The sequence below is a fragment of the Sinocyclocheilus grahami genome, unplaced genomic scaffold, assembly GCF_001515645.1.
Source record: "Sinocyclocheilus grahami isolate Dianchi unplaced genomic scaffold, SAMN03320097.WGS_v1.1 scaffold772.1, whole genome shotgun sequence".
In the NCBI taxonomy this organism is placed as follows: domain Eukaryota; kingdom Metazoa; phylum Chordata; class Actinopteri; order Cypriniformes; family Cyprinidae; genus Sinocyclocheilus; species Sinocyclocheilus grahami.
Genome location: NW_015505951.1, coordinates 647263 through 663870, shown reverse-complemented (window position 1 = coordinate 663870; position 16608 = coordinate 647263). Strand labels below are relative to the sequence as shown.

General features: G+C 40.1%; 1 protein-coding gene across 1 annotated transcript in view; it reads left to right on the top strand.

Annotated features, from left to right (window-relative positions):
• The window catches only part of ankrd11 (ankyrin repeat domain 11), a 191399-nt gene extending 180937 nt beyond the window's left edge, over nucleotides 1-10462 (top strand). Inside the window, exons 9-13 of the mRNA XM_016245902.1 lie at nucleotides 75-7060; nucleotides 7390-7488; nucleotides 7855-7998; nucleotides 8099-8191; nucleotides 9266-10462. Of these exons, the coding sequence (XP_016101388.1) occupies nucleotides 75-7060; nucleotides 7390-7488; nucleotides 7855-7998; nucleotides 8099-8191; nucleotides 9266-9451 (7508 nt within the window). The 3' untranslated portion in view covers nucleotides 9452-10462. The remainder of the gene's footprint in view (nucleotides 1-74; nucleotides 7061-7389; nucleotides 7489-7854; nucleotides 7999-8098; nucleotides 8192-9265) is intronic.
• The last annotated feature ends 6146 nt before the right edge of the window (nucleotides 10463-16608 follow it).

Sequence of the window (16608 nt, the reverse complement as noted above, 5' to 3'; positions counted from 1 at the left end):
AATAATTCCAGAAAGTGTCTAACAGGAAATGTTTACCATACATTGATATTAAGAGTTCTTGTTTGTATCGACAGATTCTTCTGAAGAGGAAGATGCCCCATCATTTGCCCCATCCAGCTCTGTTGACGGCAATAATACAGACTCAGAGTTTGAGAAGGGCTTAAAATTAAAAGGGAAGGGCATGGACCCACCCAAATCCACCACCACTCCTGTCAAGGATGAGTATGAGTTTGACGAGGATGACGAGGAGGAGCGTGTCCCACCTGTGGACGACAAGCATCTGCTCAAGAAAGAGTTCCGCAAGGAACCCGTCAGCAAGACAAACAACTTTATCCCCATACCCAAGATGGAGGTTAAAACTTATTCCAAAAGCAACTCGCTAACACCAAAGAAGGCTGTGCGCAGGATCCTGTCGGACAGCAACAGCTCAGACGAGGATGACAGGACGTTGTGTTTCACACCCACGACCACACCAAGGCAAACTGCACCTCAGACCAATGTCAAGAGCCGGGACTCGACGTCGCTGAGCTCCAAGCAGCAAAAAGACAAAAGTAAAGTCAAGAAGAAGAGGAAGAAGGAGACGAAGAATAATGTTAGTAAGGAGGTGCGCTTTGTTAAAGTGAACGACAAGTTTTGCACCTCAGATTCTGAGATTGGGGACCTGGAGAGTGAGGATGATAAAGGATCCATCCAGAGTGCAAATTGTGTAAAGGACTCTTCCACATTGAGCCTCAAAGACCCCTCTGTTTTTAGTTCTCTGTCCATCTCGAATTCATCATCCACGCATGGGAGTCTGAGCTCTCAGAAACACACACAGTCTCTGGCAGAGCAGCACCCAAAGCAGTGGAGGACAGATGGCTGGAAGACTGTGTCCTCTCCAACGTGGTCTGATGTCAGCTCCCTCTCGGACTCAGTCAGAACAAGGCTTTCCAGCGAGTCAGACTACTCTTCTGCCGACTCCAGCATTGAGTCTGTGAAACAGGTGAAAAAGAAAGTGCAAGATAACAGAAAGAAAAACAACACGCATGCCAATGCGGTAGACAAAAAGAACTCTGAGTTTTACAAGAACTCAAACATGGATGGGGCCATTTCTAAAACAGACAAAGATGGAAAAGTGTTAAAGAAACACAAAGTGAAACACAGACACAAAAGTAAGGAAAAAGATAAGGCTCCAAGTGTTGTGTTGAGTCAAGACATGAATGAAAAGTTTGTCAAGAGCTTTTCTTTTGACTTTGACGATACACGGCAGAAGTCGCTCATTGTTGAGACAGAGTCACCTTCTGAAAATAGGGTCAAACTTTCCAAACATGAGAAAGATCATTTTAAGAAGGAGGACAGACTGTCAAAGGGTAAATCGGAAGACAAGGACTGGCCAGGTAAAGAAACTCAAAGGGGGATCAAGGAAGAGAGGTCAAAGAAGACAAAGGGGGACAAACCTTTGAAGGCTGAGAAGGAGAGAAGCATAAAAGACAAAGACAAGGCAAAAGAGGAGAAGCAGTACAAAAATAGTGATAAAAAGAAAAAGTCTAAGGATAAGTCTCTCAAAATTGACAAAAAGAATGAGCAAAAAGACGACAAACATTTTAAATCCGAGAAAAGCATAAAAGAAGAAAAGGAAAAGTCTAAGAGGGATAAAAACATCAAAGACGACCCTGATTATGAAGACTTTGACTTAAAAAATCACCTACTAGAGGACACCAAGATGAGTGCGTCAGATGACCCCCATGATCGTTGGCAGTCAGACATGTCTTCTGACAGTTCGCTTTATGGAGATGATAGCTGGGATGCTCCTGTAAAAGAATACAAAGCAAATAATGCGGTCAAGTTAATTGTAGAAACAGTGAAGGAGGAAAGCAGGGATAGAAAAAAGGAAAATAAGGTCAAAGATAAAAAGCCAGATCATGGAGAAAAACGTCCTGAAAAGGAAACTGCATCAAAGAAGAAAGACAAGGAATCCTCTGAAAAGAATGCTGAAAAGAAAAAAGACTGGACCGACAAACAAAAGTTTAATTCTGGTCAGTCATTGGAAAAGGAGAAGAAACGAAAAGAATCAGCAGAGGGTGTCAAAGAGAAGAAAGAGAAGGATTCTGTGGATGGCAGCAGAGACAGAAAAGATTCCAATGAGTTTACTAAAGAAAGGAAAGACTCCAAAACAAAACAAGAATCTTTGAGAGATGACTATGGGAGTGAGGCCTTCTTTAAAGACAAACCAGAGAATGAAACCACTTGTAAGTCTGACCCCAGAGAGAGGAACCACTCTGGAAAGGAAAGGGAGAAGAAAATGGATGGCGTGGAAAAGAAAGAGAAGTCCAAAGGAGAAAAACACAAGGACAAGCCTAAGGACAGAAATTTGGACCAGGAAAAAGAGAAACCTGAGAAAAACTCAATCGATAGGTCAATGAAAGAGAAAGATCCAGAAAGGGCCTCCAAAGACAAGCGAGATGGGGTTAAAGAAAAGCATAAAGATTCTCATAGCAAAGAAAAAGAAAGGAAGATGTCATCTGAACAGATTAAAGATAAGAAAGAAAAGACATCCCAGGACAAATATGCTGATAGAGACAAAGATTTCTTGGAGTTTAAGAAAGAAGAGAGAAAACCTGAAAAGGTGAGAGAGAAGACATGGTATACAATTGCAGATATTTTTACAGATGAGAGTGAGGACGAAGATGATAATTATAATGGGGGTGTTGCAAAATTTAGTGACTCTCTTGGACTGTCAGATTCGCACAGGAAAGATTCCACACCTGACAGAGATGAAATGGATCATTTCCAAACAGATAAACATAAGAAATACTCTGAGGGCAAAACACATTCCACAGAAAAACAAAAAGACAAGGAACATAAAGATAAGAAAAAAGAGAAGGCAACATTTGATGCTGGAAAAGAGAGAAAAGCCTCCATGGAAAAACACAAAGATAAAAAGGACAAAGATTCAACTGACACTAAACACAAGGAACGTAAGGACAGAGCATCTGTGGATTCAAATCAAGACAAGAAAAGCAAGCAGAAACTTCTCGACAAGAGAGACGTCAGTGAAGAAAAGGGCAAAAATAAATACAAAGACAAGACAGAGCACTTAAAAGAACGAAAATTTTCAAAGGGGAGTGGTGAAAATGAGAAATCTTTGTTGGAGAAACTTGAGGAGGAGGCGATGAATGATTATAAAGATGATTCCAATGATAGAATTAGTGAAATTTCATCAGACAGTTTCACAGACAGAGGTCATGAGCCTGTTCTAAGCAGCTTTTATGATTCCTCCAACATCAGCATACCCGACATTTCAGAGGAGAGAAGAGAGTCCATCTCTATCTCTAATGCACAGGACAAGTTCCGAGAGAAAGAGAGGCATAGACATTCGTCGTCTTCATCATCCAAAAAGAGTCATGACAAAGAAAAGGAGAAAGTCAAGAAAGAAAAGGGGGAGAAAAAAGATAGGTCAGAGGAGATCAGAGAATCCTATGGCCGCAGAGAAAGCTTGCCCTTTGACAAAGAGCCCATGCCTTTGGAGGCTGACCCTTACACTTTTCCATATGGTTCCAAAGCTGATGGTGAGGATGACTTGGAAAAAACTCTGGAGTTTGAGAAGGAGATGTCCAAAAAGGACAAGACAAACAGTGTCATGAACAATGAGAAAATAAAAGACAAAAAGAAGAAAGAGAAACACAAGGAAAAAGTGAAAGAAGAAAAGCATAAATATTCTGATAGTTTTGGCTCCTTCAGGCACTCAAAAGAGGAACAGAAATCTGGATTGAAGGAAAACACTCAAGTCACAAGTCTTAAAGAGAAATGTAAAGAAGACAGTTCTAAATTTGATGGGAAAAATAAGGACAGAAATAAAGATATCATGGATAAAGAGAGAACAGATGTCAAGGCAAAGGTCAAAGATGAGAATGACAAATTCAGCCAGTCAAAAGAGACAGCTCGAAAAGACAACCGCCCTCGTGAAAAGCTGTTGGTTGATGGTGATCTTAGACTAACGAGTTTTGGCAAAATGCTTAGTTTAAAAGATCAGGAGATTGAAGAGCGCCATAAAAAACACAAGGAGAGAATGAAACAGATGGAAAAACTAAGGCATCGATCAGGCGACCCAAAACTCAAAGATAAAACTAAGTCAAATGAAGAACTGAAGAAGAACCGCAGTGAACTCTCCAAAAAATCTGCTTCATTGGAAACTGCTTTGAAAGAGAAAAAGATAAAAGATGGCCTTCCAACCCAAATGATGTCGCCTGATAGAAAACCACAACCTATGGACAGCCAGAACTCAAAAGACTGGCTCGCTGGCCACCAAATGAAGGAAAGTCTTCCTGCATCTCCACGACCCGACCAGAACAGACCAACAGGTGTCCCCACCCCAACATCTGTGATCTCGTGTCCAAGCTATGAGGAAGTCATGCAAACTCCACGCACTCCATCCTGCAGTGCAGAGGACTATCCTGACATCATGTTCGAGGGTCTTGAGTGTCAGAATTCCTTGGCCACAACCATGTCCATGAATGCCTGCTCTCCTACATTCTTCGATAGATATTCTAACTCGTCAAGTAACTTCCAGGAGGGAACATGCATAACACCAGCAAAGAACATGCAGTTACCACTTGTGGGTCGGTCTGTTACCTCTGATGTCAGAAGACCACTTGAGATTGAGTTCAAAGTAGAGGCAGATAAGTTAAGACAGCAACATATACAAGAAGGCACAGCATTTGAGTCTTCAGCGTCACAACTTACTGAGGACAAGATGGCAGCTGACAGACTTAATTGCATTTCCTCTTCATTCTGTTTATCGCCTATCGACATGTCTCCCAGGCCTGACCCATCGCAACATGATAGTGTACCAGATGATGTACCATCTACAGTAAATTCCATCAACGATGGCAGTGAACACCCAGGTAGTGTCTTTAACAACTATCTCATGAAGCCCTCAACTCCAGTCCATAGACCCGACCCCCAGGAGCCTTGTCTGGATATAGCTGCTCCCCCAACTCCAACCCCTGCTGCCCTGCCTCCCATGGATATTGATGATCTTTCAGAGCCACACCAGAGTGGACCCGGTCTAACACCAGCCCACCCTGTTAGTGGGAGTGACTATTTGCCTCCTGTTGTTGAAGAGCAAGAAAATGATGAGGAGGAAGATTATGATTTTGTTGAGGATGCCAGAGAAGGTCACCTCGCTGCAGACGAGACCATCCAGTCTAGAAACGATCCCATTTATACACTCGGGATTGAGGAATCTGACAAAAAGGCTTGGCTTGAATGTTCAGATAGAAGAGATCCTGATGTACTTCCCATAACACCAACCCATCTGCAAGACAACTACATGGACAACTCATGTGATCAGTCCTTAGGCTGGAATTCAGACGGGCTCATGAAATCACCTCATGAGAGTTACAGAGAGGTCGAGGCAGCTGTCTCAAAGATTAGCAGTCCCTATTCACACTCCGATTGTGAAATGCAGCATATCCCAGGTGGAATTCCTGTGACACCACCTCACTCTACTTATTCTACAGCATACTGTCCATCACAAATGTCTGACTCTCATTATGAGGTCCACAAAGACACAGTGGAAGACATTCAATCACCAGAAAGACCTGTAACGGAGGCATTGGAGACAGAATCGTCTCAACTAGAAACTTTCTTCACTGATTGCAAACCAAATCCTGAGGAAGCTCCGATGGACCGAGAGCCGTCATGCATGATGAAAGACAATAGACAAAATTCTCCCACCTATGCTGCAGAGAACAGCATGCCTGTAGCTCCACCAGTCAGCCAAGAACCTGTTGTTTCATGGGCAGATCCATTCTCTGGTGCAGCTGATGAAATGGATGACATGGGCCCCTTCTCTATACCAGACCTTCCTTTTCAAGAGAAGGAGATGCAGGATCCTGATATAACAGCCCCAGAGACTGCAGAGAGTAAGCAGACAATACTTCCAGTCATTGAGTCAAGCGAAAATGACATAATGGATGTTGACCTGCCAAGTTTGTCCAAAGCTCCTTGTTCTCCTGCAGTTGTGCCTCCGACTGAATCTGGTCAGGATTTGATTCCCCCAATAAGTGACAATGGCTATAGACCACAGTGTGAGTTGGAGCCAGAGCCTCAGAACATCCCAGATGTTCCTCCCATAAAAGAAGCAATTCCAGAGGAGAGGGGGGCATTTGAAGAAGGGAATGAAAATAACAGTAACTTGTTCTCTACTGAAAGTGAAAAGGACCATGAATACAGGCAAAAAGAAACAACCCCAGATACCATGATGCCATCTGTAATGGTACAATATTTGGATCTACCAGTCACCACAAAACCACTTTCATTAGGACAAAATCCTGTGGTAGCTTTGGGTCCCTCATGTAGCCCTCATCCGTCTGTTCAGGTCCCAACTGTCTCAGTGCCTAGCAGCACCCAAGTATCAGAGGCACTTGAAACAACCGCCAAGTTGTCAGTGACCATACCAATGTCTGAGGCACCCAAGAAAATTGAGGAAATACCTCAGAGGATAACCCGGAAAAAGGCTCAGATGCTGGCCAATCAGAACAAGCAGAGTGCTGCGCTAAGCTCATCAAACATCACCTGTTCGGTATCCTCCTCATCAGTCACCACAAGTGTGACCACCTCTTGTGTCACTGTAGAAAAGGAGAAAGAGCCCATCAGCTCCACCACAGCTCAAACATCTACTCCTGCCCCTGCACTAATCACCAAAACAAAAGGCAGGTCTGTTGAGGATGACGACAACCAGTCCCAGCATCCACGCAAGAGGAAGTTTCCAAAATCAGGCCCACAACAGGTGCAGGTTCAGCTTGTGAACACAGCAATGAAGCAGACTCGGGAGATGATTCAGCAGACACTGGCAGTCATTGTGAATGCCATCAAATTGGATGAAATAGAGCCATACCACAGTGACCGTTCCAACCCTTATTTTGAGTACCTTCAGATCCGCAAGAAAATTGAGGAAAAGCGGAAGATTTTGTGTTACATAACACCTCAAGCTCCCCAGTGTTACGCAGAGTATGTGACATACACAGGATCCTATTTACTCGATGGCAAGCCTTTGAGCAAGCTTCATATTCCTGTGGTAAGATTTTTGTGTGCACTTGTACTCGATGCATAAAGACTCTTAACACTGTTATGTCCTAACCAAGAGTTTAATTATACCGACAAGTAATTTTCTGTCCATGCAGAAAGCAAAAATGGTGTGCAACACTGCACAGTCACAATCAGAACATATTTGATGTTTAATGTATTATATGGAGCAAGATTTTGGACCGTTCTTGGTTAGGACACAGTATATTATCCATGTTATTGTTTCCATTGTTGAGCTATAGGGATGTCTTGCTAAACATTAGTCATTCAGATTCAGTTTTCCAGAATGACAAGACATGACAAGTTTCTCTACTTTCTTAGATTGCTCCACCCCCATCTTTGTCGGAGCCTCTGAAGGAGCTGTTCAGACAACAAGAGGCAGTGAGAGGAAAACTAAGACTGCAGCACAGCATCGAGAGGGTAAACTCTTACTCTTTGGCTTTAGGCTTTCCCTCTGTCTGTTTTCTCCCCTCTACGCATCACTGAGCTCATTTCAGAAGTCACCCCGTTAGGATGCAATGATCACACGGCACAAATCCTTTGATGAATCATCAAAGGCTTTGTGTAATAGAATAGCAACTTATCTGCAATATACATTTCAACTAAGTAAGCATATTGCAGTACGATCAGGCTCCCCATTTGATTTTCTTCTGATGTTCTTTCTTCTTCTGACTTGCAGACCTTGATCGTTTCAACACTGTTTACCAGTTTTGTTCCTTGGTTATTAGATGAATGCTCGTAAGGTATGAGATGTCAGTCTGACTCTGATTTAATGTCCCCTTACAGGAGAAGCTGATTGTATCTTGTGAGCAGGAAGTGCTTCGTGTTCATTGCAGAGCAGCAAGAACGATCGCAAATCAGGCCGTTCCCTTCAGTGCTTGTACAATGCTGCTGGACTCAGAAGTCTACAACATGCCATCAGAAAGCCAGGTGAGTACTCATTTTAACGATTAGTGTTAATACACCAAAGATGTTAAAAGCCTTTCAAGCATAGATTTTCTTACATCTGTAACAAAATCGTGTTCTTTAGGGGGATGAAAACAAGTCTGTGAGAGATCGCTTCAATGCTCGGCAGTTTATCTCTTGGATTCAAGATGTGGATGATAAGTACGACCGCATGAAGGTGAGGAGCTTCCTTACGCATCACTCATATAGAGACCCACATGTGTTAAAGAGTTAGTTCAGCCCAAAATGAAAATTCTGTCATTAATTACTCACCCTCATGTCGTTCCAAACTCGTAAGCCCTTCGTTAACGCGTTAACTTAATTAGTCATGAAAAAAATTACGCAATTAAAATAATTTAACACAGTTAACTCACTGGCCCCGCCCCAGACCTGTAAGTCCATACAGTTGACTGTTGACAAATATGATTCAGGGCAATAACCCCATGAATGCAGTTATGCTCCTAAATTTCAAGATATGTGCCAAAAAATACCCCTGTATGAGTTTTTGTCTCATGTTTATATCATATGATCACACTAGCAATATCACACGAGTGCTGTTTTGTCACGAATATCACGACAAATTATCAGTGAAAGTTTAAATGTGATTTTATACAACAGTTCAGTAAATAAGTAGTTAATATTGTGTTTTTTTTAAATGCAATATTGTCTGTTTTGCTCAATTTTGCAGAGAAAATATTACCTTTAAAGCTGCTGCAAAACTGTTGTGATGCGCCTGTGAGCAACACGTCAGTGTTTAGTTTCTGAATGAATCTGCATTTTGAACGAATCCAATGGTTCAATGAATAGCCTAATCATAAACTAAGCCGTTTACTGTATTCCTGAATGAATCAGCAGTTTGAACGAATGAATGAATAACATATAAAGACATTTACCACCACCTGCTGGCAGTTTAAGCTTCTTATTTAGAACATCAATTCATTAAAAAAAAAGAAAAAAGACTGAAAAAGAAGACTGTTGGTTTCGGACTTTCACTGTATAAAGCTCTAAAGCTACTGTTTGTAATGTCTACTTGATACTTTCTCATTTAACACAATAATGGTTTTAAATAATCTTCTGTGGGTAATTTCACTGCCAAATTTAATTTGCGATTAATTAGATTAATTCATTGACACATCTTGTAATTAATTAGATCAAAAATTTTAATCGACTGACAGCCCTAAATTTTTTTTTTTTAAGCCTCAAATGTGCAAATATTTTCCAAAGTCTAATTCTAATCTTCATCTTCTGACAGACGTGTTTGCTAATGCGGCAGCAGCATGAGGCCGCCGCTCTGAATGCAGTGCAGAGAATGGAGTGGCAACTCAAGGTACAGGAGCTGGACCCTGCTGGACACAAGTCTCTGTGTGTTAACGAGGTCCCCTCCTTCTATGTGCCAATGGTCGACGTCAACGACGACTTTGTACTGTTGCCTGCGTGACACCGACACACATTCAGACTCTGAGAGTTCGGTCTAATATTAATCATCTATCAAAGAGACATCAAACAAAGTTCGGTAAGGGCTAGCCGGTTTGAGGAGATTTCTTTGAGGAGAGAAAATATATATTATATAGAAAATGTAAATGACAAAACTCATCCTTTTCTGCCCGAGGAGGAACCGTCTTTTTACGAGAGAAAAAACACAACTTGCACTTTTATCCTCAAGTTTTTATGGTTTTGTTTGGGATTTAAAAAGCAAAACTGCTTTGAACCTTGTCCCTCCTGTCTTGGGTTATTTGGGTGAACATATGGGACAGAATTTTTCTCTGTCCCATCCCATGCTAAGTTACAACAAACGAGGAGCTTGAGACAGGTTCGTCCACCTGTGTGCTCCAGAACAAGGGGACAGACGGCACAGTGGTGGACACAGAACACGGTCAACACCTCGATGTGCAGGCACAAAAAAGACACGCAAGAGTGTGACAGGAGAGTGCTAACTAACCCTCTACCTGTTTAAACCTGAGTCTATAATGCCTACAGCAGTAGAGAGAGAGTGGCTTTCCTGCTGTACAGCACCCCATGCGGCCCCACGTTCAGGGCAGGAAGCTGCATGCAGGGGGCGGCAGCTGAGTAACAGAGCCGGGAGGAGAGACTGCGTTCAGTTTTAGGGCATGAGACCTAGAGTGCCCTCACATGATGACCACAGTGCATTTGATCCCAGATGCTGGATCAAAAGCATGGAGGATGGATGGCCCCTAAGCCAGGTCTGACATGCCTGGTTTCAAACAACTGCATAAGGAAAAAGACTAATGAAAGGGCAAATGTTGCTGTCACAAATCACGAGACAAGGACTTACAAGAATATAGTTTTTCTTTTCTTTTTTTAATGTTTGTTTTGGTTTATGTCTTTCTTTACTCGGGCATTTCATTGTTCCCTTTCTGAGGAAGTGACTTGAAACACTACAGAGCCAACATTAGTTTAATGGAAAAAAATACAAAACTGAAAAAAAAAAGGTATTCCGTAAATGATGTACAGTTTTTATAATCATTAACCAATGTATTCTCGCTGCCTTCTAGATAATTTATTTTGCCACACATTACTGCACAGTTGTAAATAACTTATGTACTGTAACATCACTCAGTTAAGAGTAAAAAAATAAATGAATAAAAGTTATCATTGTATGTACAGTTCACTTTCGGGCAGCACTTCCCCCTCACCCCAACATCCCCCACCAAACAAACACACCACCCCCCGGCCAAAAGGTGTACGCATTGTCAGTATTTTCGAGACTTCCATGCAGCGGTCCTTAAGGTTTCTGTCCAAGGCTAGTCAAAGTAAATCTAGATCGTCATCACCACCGTCATTAGGAAACACCATTTCTCCTGATTACTCTGTCAGGGCCAGGACCATAGTTTTCAGATGTAGCAGAGTGATTATGGATTTATTTAAAGAATAGTAGAGGTATATTATTCATCGTTTTATTACACAAGTATATATCTTCAAAAAGTATAAACCAAGAAAATGCCTTTATACAGTTAACGTCTCTGATTTCTTCTAAAGCTGCACAAGTCATAGGTAGGTCTGTCTAAATATAAAAGCACGCCATGAACGGTGTAGTACATATTTGAATATATTACCCATTGTACAATTAGAATCATGGAAGTTTTTGTTTTGTGTGTCATGCCCTCTGATCATGTTACATTCGTTTTTAAGACACGAAACCGCACGTTTCTTTTAATCCCCCTCACATACCCTCTCTTCAGCACTATACGACCGTTCTGAAAGATCTTAGCAATTAGGAGTTTGGACATTTTTCTGCTTTTCTCTTATTTTTTACAAATGTTCGGCTTTACAAAAGCGAGGTTCTAAATATTATCTGCAAATAAAAGGAAATGCATTATTGCATCAGACAAACGTTTTGCATTTGTTCACTCAAGCAATTTTTAATTTGTTGTTAATTTGTGTTCTCGGCACCCTCCGTTATTAGCAATGTACTGATACGGACTTTTACAGATCATTATGGCTGAACAAAACATACACACCTCCGTTCCTGGACTTACTATTTGTATACATGGGCTCTCTGACTGTTTTTCCATATTTAGCATTCTTGTGAATCTCCCGTCACAGTATTTTTTATTTTATTTTTTTATGCACCAATGTCAGTTATTCTCAGATTTTGGTTTATCCTTTACCATCTAATTACATTTTACAGTACATTTAGATGTTTAAATTCATCAATAAACAGGGGACAAGCAAGTTTTTTTTTTTCTTATAGAGGATTTATTTTTAATTATTAGATATCGTTTTTTGGGGTGAGTGGAAATTGAAATGTGTTTTGATATTTTACCCTTTCTCATTACATGCCTGTACTTCAGTGTGAGGTTGTGTGATGTTTGCTTAACCATCCAGGCTAGTGTTTTGTTTTTGTTGTTCCATGTGAGGTTGTGAGTCTGAAAATCCCACATGACGCAGTTCTGTATGTGTGCATTGAGTCTGGGTGCAACAGGTGTCACTAGTTCCACTAGTTTAGGATGACTCGTGTCCTGGTATTTTGTGAGTACTGTGCAGTGCAAAACAAACAGATTCTTCCGAGTGCATAATATGAATAGCTTTCTGTTCAGATTATGTTCTTTTAGTGCTTTCTTTTGTATTGTGTGGTTTCTCTACCAAAATTTCAGATAAGTGCTTTTGGGTGCATTTTTTCCCCCATGGAACTGAAATAGTGACTTGTTCATCAAATGGTTTATGTATCATCACTAAGCCCCTGTATACTTAGTGTTTACATGATGATATGTGAATTTCCACTGTCCTCTGACCTGTTGAAAACGTTTTGGGTTCCCACAACTGATTCAATTTTAAAAGGCTTGACATTGTGATTTGCATTTGGGCTTTACTATTCAGCACTCACAAGCCATAAAACCATTGAACTTTTATTTAATAATCACTCTAAATATACTGTATTGGGACTTACTGACCGTGAGATTGGACAACAGAAATCTTGCATATGCTTGCCTGTTGACTCACTGACCTCTGTCTGCAACACATTACCTCTACCAAGTACACTGATTATTCCATTTAGTGATGGGATAGATTGTGTTGAGCCACAATTTCAAGCCTTGTTTTAACAATTTTTCCTCAGTATCCACAAATCCAACAGATGATTCTTGAATTGGAACTGAACTCCTCTTACTCATGTTGAACTCTTCATAAATAGTGAGAAATAACCTATTTATTATCTTTCTGACACCTGTGGTATGTTTGAGTTGAAGGTCTCCGCTGTGTAAATTTTCCTCTTGTAATGCGTAAACGAGACGTTGTACATAACTGTAAATAATATTCCAGGACGTTTTGCACCCTCCTCTTTGTACTAGTCTAAACTTGCGTAGAATGTGAGGTTCTAACAGCAACGAGACGTGTCGCGCTCGCTACCGGTGATGTAACAATGTATCTTTTTTTTATTTGTACAATGTAGTTCCAATTGTGTACATATTGTTGGAGCAGCTATGGGAGGGAGGGGTTTGTTGATGCTATCGTCAGTGCTGTCAAAGATCCAGTACTTTCACCTTTAGCTGTGTTGATATCCTGCAATTCAAAAAGCGAGAAACTAAAAATACAAAAAACTTAACGGAGAGGAAAAATTCTAAATTGTTATTTTCTACACTTGCATGTACAGAGAGCGCGAGAACTGCTGTTGTTCCTCAGAGATTATGTTCGTAAATAAATTTTTGAAATGACTTTGCTTCTGTGGTTTGTTTTTGTGAGCTGCAATATGACACATCTGCCACAAGAGGGAACCAATGTGATGCAGACTTTTAGTTCTGTCCAGTCACTCTTGTAGGATGAAAATGCTTAATGTCATAACTTTTGAGGATTATTTTTGACTTGCAAATGGTAACAAATGTCATATTTTACATAGCACTCAACGGAGACCACAGCTATGTTGTCAAGACTAGTGTTCATTTAACACCATACCAGAAGAGGTTGCCACATTTGGAACTATTAAAGAAAACGAGCCGTTAGAAAACAAATAGAGAGTGCAAGTGTTAGAGCGTCAAGTGTTTTTAAATATAAAACGAATAAAAACCAGTAGTTAAAAACAAATTAGAATAGAGAGTGCTAGAGTTAGACGGTCAAATAAAGATGGAAGAGATGCATATTTAGCTTTTTACACTCAAGTATATATATACACACTACCGAATCTAGAAGTTGCTATCTGAAAAAAAATCTGTTTATTTATAATTATTTTTGTAAATATTACGTCAAAAATAGGAATGTCATTTCAACAATTGTTTAAATACATCAATTATTTACATATCAGCAAATGCATGTGTTGTTTACTTATTTTTTAAATTAAAATAATGTGATATATCAGCTTTATATCGGACGTCAGCCATCCTGCTCTCTTAAGATCCCGGCATTGACCATCAAAAAACATAAACGTTAGACAACTAATGTGAATGTGACCCTCCTGACTGATCATCAAACTCACTATATTTATTATGTATATATAAATACACACATGCATGTATATATTTCAGAAAAATATGTTGTTTATATATTAAATATATTTATATATAATATAAATTATATGAATATAAATATATACATGTAGATATTTTCAAAATATATAATGTATGTGTGTGTATTTACATATACGTAAATATACACAGTACACATACATTATATGTAAACAAAAACGTTTATTTTGGATGTGATTAATCGCGATTAATCGTTTGACAGCACTTATACACATCCTAAAAAAACAAACAAAAACTAACACTAGCTTCTCTATTCTTTTTGTATTCTATCTTTGTTTTCTTTTTATTATACAATAAACAAAAGCAAAAAAGGCCTCTAACACTAGCTCGCTCTATTCTTTTTCTATTCTGTTTTTTATTTATTATATCATTTAAAAAACAGCCTTGCTATGTGCACTGCGTTAAGCTAACTGAGACTTGTTATAGCACTTGCATATCATTGCTCTTTTGTTGATTTTGATTGCTTCTGTTGTCCTCATTTGTAAGTCGCTTTGAGTAAAAGCATCAGCTAAATGACTAAATGTAAATATACACAGTGCACACACATTATGTAAACAAAAACTTATTTTGTATGCGATTAATCGCGATTAATCGATTGACAGCACTAATTTGTAAATTCATTGTTACTTCAAATGTTATCTATAATGTTTATGGGCTTTTGGACAGGATAACGATATATTGAAATACAGTGGAGATCAAAACTTACAAGCTACAATTTTCCTTCATTTCAAGGTCACTGCTCAGTCCTATCTGAAGTTATCTCAACAGTTTTTAAGCAAAGGCTGGTCGTCCACGAAAGACAAATACACAAGAGGACAGGATAATGCAGAGAATCTCAATGGGGAATCGGTTCAGCACTGCAGCTGAAATTGCTCGCCAGTTCAGCTCTGAACAGGGTAAGGATCTGTCTTGGCATACAGTGTCTCGACGTTTAAGAGAATTTGGACTGAAAGCCATACTCTGCAGTGACCAAGCCTCTCATCAGTAGAAAGAATCAAAAGGCTAGACTCACCTTTGCTGTGGAGCATGTTTTGTGGAGAGACTTCACTTTAGTGATGAGAGCAAATGTAATTTATTTGGGTCCGATGGGAAACATTGTTTGTCGTCAAACTGGGGAAAGACTGAAGCCAAAGTGTGTAAAGAAATCCGTGAAAGGTGGAGGATAAGGGATGTTTTCTGCAGCAGGACCTGGGTCTCTGATACAGCTACATGGCAGGATGAATGCAAATGTTTATCAGAACCTCCTGTGGCAACATGCAGTTCCTTCCCCGCAAGCATCTCCCAATGGTGACAGAGTTATGGCTAAGAAACCCACTACAGTCACCGAACTGTGGAAGAGACTGGAAGAGTGGACCAAGATCACACCAGCACCAACAGTGTGAAAGACTAGCGATGTCCTGCAGCCGCAGATGTGCAGAAGTCATTCAAAGCAAGGGCCTCTACACTTCCTACTAATTTTTGACTGCTGTAACCTTCAGAAATATTAGTTGTAATCTTTCTTCATGCTACAATCACTGCTGTAAAGGGTTTTTGCTGAAGTGCCTTGGTTATTTTGTAAAACTCTACTAGCATGGTATAGCCACAATTAACATTCCTTCAAATTTTGAACAATGAAGATTACATTATTTCTGAAAAATAAAGTATTCATAAAATTTATCTCCACTGTATATGAATACCCAGAATTACTTGTTAACCCCGGGTAAGTATGAGCAAAACCCCTTGATTCCTTTTACCCAGGGTTTAGAATGATTCAGGGTTTACTATTTCATGCGTAAAAAGCCCTACAGTGCACTCTAAAAAATGCTGGGTTGAATACAACCCAGTGCTGGGTAAAATAGGGACAAACCCAGCAATTGTGTTGTTTTGACCCAGCGGTTGGGTTAAACATTTAACCAAACCGATGAGTCAAAACAGCCCAATTGCTGGGTTTGTCCCTATTTAACCCAGCACTGGGTTGTATTTAACCCAGCATTTTTCAACCAAGAGAGTGTGAAAACTCTGTTTATGAATACCCAAGATTAATTAAAGTAGCCTATATGCGGTGTGAAAACCCAGGTTTACCTTTAACCAGGGTTTAGAATGACCCAGGGTTAACTATTAACTGTGAAAAGTGGTGTTGCGTCTGAAATGAGCTGGATTTAACAAAACTCTGATTCGTGATCCGTTTGGACCGATGCTTTTTTCTTGATTCGGTCAAAACGTTTCTAAACAAGTGAGTAAAATGGTGGTGTGTGAAAACCATAGACTGTATAAAAACATGGATGTCGTGTCCGTGACGTCACCCGTCGATTTCCGAAGAGCATTTTTGAAGCTCAAAAGTGGGCGGAGCCGGCCATCGCCATCTTGGCAGCGCGTCATAATCAAAAATGGGCAAAGAGGCGGAAGCAGGTTGCTGAAGCCACGCCTACCTAGCTCGACGGTGGTGACAGCAGCAGCAATCCACCTGTCACTCAAGTGGCCACGCCCTTAATTATGCAGAACTTTAAGGCTTAATATAATTTAAACGGATGAGTTATAAAAAAATGTTTTACCCGCCTCACAGTTGTCATGAAGGGCAAAATTAGCTATATAGACCAAAATATTTTTTTGAACCAGGCTGTAAACATTTTTTTCTGCAGTA